General features: G+C 43.2%; 1 protein-coding gene across 1 annotated transcript; it reads right to left on the bottom strand.

Moving 5' to 3' along the window:
- Positions 1–545: 545 nt before the first annotated feature.
- Positions 546–2237, bottom strand: LOC122017039 (F-box/kelch-repeat protein At1g55270-like). The gene is made up of 2 exons (XM_042574504.1): positions 1988–2237; positions 546–1884 (listed from the first exon to the last, which is right to left on the bottom strand). Exons 1-2 carry the CDS (start codon positions 2051–2053, stop codon positions 622–624), a joined length of 1329 nt encoding a protein of 442 aa, XP_042430438.1. The 5' UTR covers positions 2054–2237; the 3' UTR covers positions 546–621.
- Between the last annotated feature and the right edge of the window lie 4108 nt (positions 2238–6345).

The raw sequence follows: 6345 nt of genomic DNA, 5'->3' as shown, positions 1-6345 counted from the left end.
ACCAAGCCGAACACCAAGTTTGTTCACAAACGCTTGGTTCATTTACAACCCTATTTGTGTTTGCTATTGTTTCTTCTATTTCCACTGCATATTTACTTGATAATTTTAAAAACGAATATAAAAATCATGAGCACTATTTACCTCCTCTAAGACTCTCGATCCTATATAAATCACCATACTAACAATCCTACTCGATCATGTGAGTCTTCTCAAGCTCTTTGTTAATACGGACTTGGTAGAGCATCTTCAATGTACAGTTTGTGAAAAAGTTTATCAAATTAAAAAGTTGAACAGAAAATTTAATCGTAGTGAAAATTTTAATCTGATTCTTTCTCTTGTAATTGACAATGTGAGCGAATCCAATAATTAGTAATGCGGTTTGAGATTTGTTGGAAGATTTTTTTTTTATTGTAAAAAAAATAGTAGATTTTTATATCTATGATGTAGCATATACCTTTAATCTTCTAATTATCATTGGCCTCTTAAACTTCCAATAATCCTATCTACCTCCAGAATATTTGTTTATTTTTTTCTTTGTTCCCTAATTGTTTTAACACACCGACATTGTATTACTAAAGAAGAGAAAAAGATATGGCAATGCTTAGGAGAGGGCTTTCTTTACTAAGCCTGAAGAACTTGACAGTGAAGAACGTGAGTGTGATCGCCGCCACTGCCACCTGCGATGCTCGACAAGAACTTGGTAATGAGAGTTTTGATCTGCCCTTTTCCGGCAATCGTCACCCGTCTCTCCTCCTCCCCGCTTCCATCTTCCACGTCCACCAGAGTGATGCTCATGTTGTTCCTCACGATGCACAGCTTCCCCATGAGAGGGACCAGAGCCGCCGCCTCCACAGCTCGGGAACTCCCCGCGTGCGCCTTACTGTCCCTCCCTCTCCTCCACGAGTCCGTCGCCGGATCGTACATCCTCAGCCTGCACCCGTCCTTGCAATCCGAAGCGAAGAGCTTGCCGTCGATGCAGACCGAGGGGTTCCTCCAGCCGCTCACCATGCCGTCGAGCACGCTCTCCCAGGTGTCGCTTTCCGGCGAGTAGACTTCGCTGAGGACCTGCCGCTGCGCTCCGAGCCCTTTCAGGAACCATTTCCCTTGGTAGACGGCGCCGGCGAAGGGCACCATTGGGCTGCTCAGCTCGGCGACGAACGACCACCGGTTCTTGCTCGGGTCGTACACCTCCGACGACCGGAGGGACCGGCGGACGCCTTCGCTCTCCCCGCCGGAGACGTAAAGGCGGTTGTCGATGACGCAGGAGCCGAAGAACTGCCGGCGCCGGAGCAAGTCCGGAGCGCGGTGCCACTTGTTTGTCCTGGCATTGTAATAGATCACCCTCCTCATCGAGCCCTTGCGGGGGTCTCTGCCGCCGAAGAGGTAGAGATGGCAGCCACTCAGAGCCTCACAGCCGAACCCGACGGCCAGCGAGTAATCGTCGGGGATGGGAGGGAGAGGGTGCCATGACCGGCGGACGGGATCGAAGGCCTCCCAAGAAATCCGGCCGTCTCGGCCGTCTCTCTTGATGACGTAGAGCCATTCCTCGGCGAGGCCGAGGCTCCTGCGCAGCCAGTAGAAGTAGTTGCCGACGAGGAGGCGCTGCCACCGCCTACACACCAGCCTTAGCTTCCAATGATCAGCGCGGGGCACGCGGACGAGGCAGGCGACGGCGAGGTCGTCGGGAAGGCCAGGCAGCAAAGGAGATCCGCCTCGGCTTCTCTCGAGTAATTCTGGCTTTATCTTGGCGCCGGTTCTCACAGGATGGATGGAGGTTCTGATGCTCGGATGAACACAGAGCTTCAAGGTCGGCACGTACTTTTTGGCTCCGGTCACCGTCTTGAATCCCGCATCTACTCTGCAGAGGCACGCTGAGCTATCAACCTGCGGAGACCAAACCGCGATCTCGTAAACAAAAATTGCATCGTGATTAATCATCAAGAAAATTAAAAAGAAGATTTAGCAGAAGAAGGCAGGAAGAAGTCACAAGAGGAGGGCGGTTCCTTCTCTCCCCGCCCCTTCTCAATTCAGCCTCTCCCTCCGAACTCATCATTTCATAAGCAAGAAGAAAAATAAGAAGGAGGCGGTGGCCTTCTCTGTTTTCCTCTGTGTGTTGGAAGTGCAGTGGCTTCCACTTGCAGTCGCTCAACCCGGGAATTGAAGTCGCGCGGTGGCCCGGCGAAGAAGACGCGCAATGGAGATTGGAGAAAGATGGAACTGCCGAGTCTTATTGACCAAATTGCCCTCATCATGCCCAACTATTGTCGCCATGGTACATTGGGCAAAAATTTGACAAGGCCCTCTTTAGTATTAATTTTTAAAAAAAGTTAAAATAATACTGTCATCATATTTCTAATTCCAAAGTTTAGAATAACTGACATAAGATATTAAAATAAATTAATTCAAGTTAATCAAAGCTATGCATAATTATTTCTTTTATCAGGTGAATTAGAAAAATAATTTACTTTAATACATTTTAATAGTTATGACCTAGTTGTTATAGGTTGTTCTACAACAATTGATAACAAGAGTATTTTTCAGGATAAAAAGGGTGCTTTTAATAAAATTAATTTTTTTTTTTTTTTTTTTTGCTCATTTTTGATTAAATGGGGGTAGGAGATGGATGTTGATTCCATGTCACCATCGTGCAGTCAACTAGAGTGCTTTACTTCAATCATTTAGGGGGGTTTTCATTGGTAGATTGGGCTAAGATATGTGAGTTATCCATTGATGCCTCGCTCTCACCAGCTTAATTTCTAGGCCATGGATTGGCCATGCACAACAACCAGCACTAAGGAGAGATGGTGGAGCAATAAATGATGAGACAAGAATAGAGAGATGGATGTGGATGTCCCCTTGTGAGAATGAGGAATAAGTTGGAATACAAACTTACAACAAAACAATACATGGCCAAAATTCCTACATCTATAGCTCCCATATGTTGTTTGTTTTGTTTTCTTTGAGTATCCCACACCAACTCGATTGCGGAAAGCTCTAAATGCCCTTTAAACTTACCTACACCACTCACCCACTTGCCCCCAAAAAAAAAAAGGAAGAAGAAAGTCACTTAAATTCACTGATAAATTACAAATGTCATTTTGTCTCCCTTTCAAACACTCATTTATCTTCCTTAAATGTTATTTTATCTCTTGATCATCGATGGGTTTGACTCTTCTTTTCTTCTCTGATCAAAAGTGTCATTCTTATATGAGTATGTATGTTTTTGTATCTGGATAGTTTCAACGTTTTTGTGTTTGTTGTCTATTGCTGATGCAGAAGAATTTTGAACCCACTAATTGCCCTTCGAAATCTTAAAATGAGAAGCAATTTGGACTCTCCTAACACACACTGAGATCAATTTTTCAGCTTTATTTATAGGCTTATCTAGCCTATCTTGACTCATAAATTACCTCTACGATTCAAGAAAATTTTTATAAAACGACGATTAAATTTACTATATTATATCAAGTTGAATATTAGCCTGTGATGTCACGAACATCTTTTAGGAGATACAGTAAAGATGATATAAAATGTATATATTTAGACGATTAATAAATATTCTGATTATACAATATGAAATGATGACAAATATGTACATCAAACGTGCAAGAAGAAGAAGATAAAAAAAACTTGGTTAATAATAATAAAATAAGATATAATTTATTTAAATATAGATGATGATACAGTAATAATAGAGCTCAATAAAATAGAAGAATTCATATAACTGACCTACCTCATAGGATAAGTTTAGATTATTGTATAAGCTTATCTAATAGACTGAATTTCACAAATAAAGATTTATTATGGTCTTAAGAACGTCTTAGAATGGCCCATATCACCCTAAGAGATCAATAAGATAAAATGACTAAATATTGTAAAAGATAATATCCTTCATCTCAAGTGGTTTAGTATCATTGTCTCATAATTAAATATAAATAAATAAATTAGGAATCAAATAAACCCTCGTGTAGGACGTTTTTCATGATTTCATCATGATTCGATCCTTACCTCATGCTATAAATTTGTCATATAATTACTAACTCGATTATATCATGGGACGAGGCAAAGAGACTAACAGAACGTACAAACTAAAGTATCCAAATAATTCAAAAAGAAGATGTGGTTTATATGAAAGGGACTGCGATGTGGCTTTGCTTTTTTACTTGGAAGTTTGTGAATTTAATGTCTTCTTAGAAGCTTTATCATGAGAAAATCATTATATTGGCCATCGTGATTAGATCCAATTGTTAGAACATGTAGAGAGGTAGAGGGTAATGAATAATCTCGTTCATTTTTTCGATAATGATTTGTAGTTGTTGTGTCTCAAAGGATGTCCACATATTTCTATAATGACATGATATTATCTACTTTGGGTCTAGACCCTAATGACTTTGCTCTTGGACTCTATCCAAAAGGTCTCATGTCAATGAAAATATCATACATCCTTTTAAACTCATGATATTTACCAAATCTTTCCAATGTGAGACTTTGATTGGACCCCAACAATTCTCTCCTTAAACGAAGGACCGCAATTACTCTCATGGTCCGGACCTTCCCGCAAACATCTGGTCACCCTGATCTACTCTGGGCCTCCCCACAAGCATCCGCACCTGGTCATCTTAACCTACTCCAGGTCTCCCCACGAACATTTGATCACCTTGACCTGCTTCGGACCTACCTGCGAGCATCCGTTCACTTTAACCTGCTCCAGGCCTCCCCGTAAGCATCCAGTCATCCTGACCTGCTCCGGGCCTCTCCGCGAGTATCCAGTCATCATAACATGCTTCGGGGTCTTTCCCACAAGCATTCGGTCATCCTGATATGCTCCAAGTCTCCTTGCAAGCATCTAGTCACTCTGACCTACTTGTCTTCCCGCAAGTATCCGATCATCCCGATTTACTTCGGGCCTACCCTAACTTCGTTCAAGGCCAACCACATTGCATCTTGTCTGGACCATGACTCTGATACCATTTGTTGTGCCCTAAAGAATATCCACATATATCCACAATGATATGATATTGTCCACTTTGGGTCTAGGCCCTCATGGCTGTTGGAACCCCAGGGTTGTTTTGATGTGATCAAACAAGTTAAGTTAGGTCCTGTGGCGTTTTAACCCTGTGTCTAAGTATGCAGAAACTTAGGAGCACAGAAAGTTGAGCGGAAGACGCAGTTAACGAGAAGGACGGCACGGACGGGCTCGGTGCGTCTGAGGGACGAGGCGCTGCGGAAGAGTACACCAGTGGACGAGAAGGAAGCGTGCGGTGTTTTTGAGGGATGAGAAGCCGGAGCGGAAGATTGCTCGGGGAGCAAGAGACGTAGCTAGTGAGAAGGTCAGCATGGGAGAGAGCCAACGGGTGAGGCGCATCCGAGGGACGAAGAGCTGCGGATGAATATGCTGGCGGACAAGAAGGAAGCACGCGACGATTCCGAGGGATGAGAAGCCGGAACGGAAGCCTGATCGAGAAGACTAGAAGTTGGGTTCGGGTGAGTCATATTCCGGATGGCCGAGGTCACCAAGCAAGCGGAGCCGGAGCAGAAGACCCAGACCGAGGTGAGCTGAACCCAGCAGAGGGCCCAGACCAAAAAAGTCAACACTATTGGCTTTCTTGGTCCGAGCGCCCGGACCCAGTCCGGGCACCTTGGACTGGTCCGGGGCGCTCGAAACCCTTCCGGATGCCCGGACCTGGATTTTATCTAGATTGTGGTCAAACGTGATCTATGCGAAAGGGATAAAGTTTTATCCCCTTCTAGGCATCTGGAATACTTTCAGGCGCCCCGACTAAGACTATAAATATAGTCTTGGTCCAAGAAACTAAACAGAACAAGCAATTGTAAATTCTACACTTGTGCGGTTCTCTTGTCTAGTTTAGCTTCTCATTTCTTGTACATCATTGCTGTAAGATTCTCCGCCTGAAGGAGATACTAGTGCGATTCATTCCTTGGATTAACAACCTCCCCACCAAGTAAAAATTCCTGTGCCTCTACCTTTTAATTCTTTATTTAATTTTATGCAAGTGTTATTTAAAAGTCCGAGAAGGGTTTTGCTTTTAATTTGTGTAAGGCTATTCAACCTCCCTTTTAGCCAGCTAATGCGGTCCAACAATAACTTTGCTCTTGGGCTCTACCCAAAAGGTCCCATGTCAATGAAAATATCTTACATTCTTTTTAAATCCATGATCTTTACCAAATATTTTCAATGTGGGACTTTGATTGAACCCCAACAGTAACGAATACTCAAAGTGAAGATCTTTATAATGCTAACACTCTTGATTTTACTTAGTATCCACCTTTTGAGGTGATTAATCCAAGGGGTTACTCCTCACTCAGATATAATATGAAAACCTC

This window comes from Zingiber officinale, chromosome 8B, assembly GCF_018446385.1.
Source record: "Zingiber officinale cultivar Zhangliang chromosome 8B, Zo_v1.1, whole genome shotgun sequence".
NCBI classification, from domain to species: domain Eukaryota; kingdom Viridiplantae; phylum Streptophyta; class Magnoliopsida; order Zingiberales; family Zingiberaceae; genus Zingiber; species Zingiber officinale.
Note: the sequence above shows the minus strand (reverse complement) of the source record. Positions and strands in the feature narration are given on the sequence as shown.

Bases quoted from the DNA above. Each gene is read 5' to 3' on its own strand.
- LOC122017039 (XM_042574504.1), bottom strand. From the start codon at position 2,053: ATGATGAGTTCGGAGGGAGAGGCTGAATTGAGAAGGGGCGGGGAGAGA. The intron at 1,885-1,987 runs GTGACTTCTTCC...TGGTCTCCGCAG, and splicing joins GAAGGAACCGCCCTCCTCTT to GTTGATAGCTCAGCGTGCCT.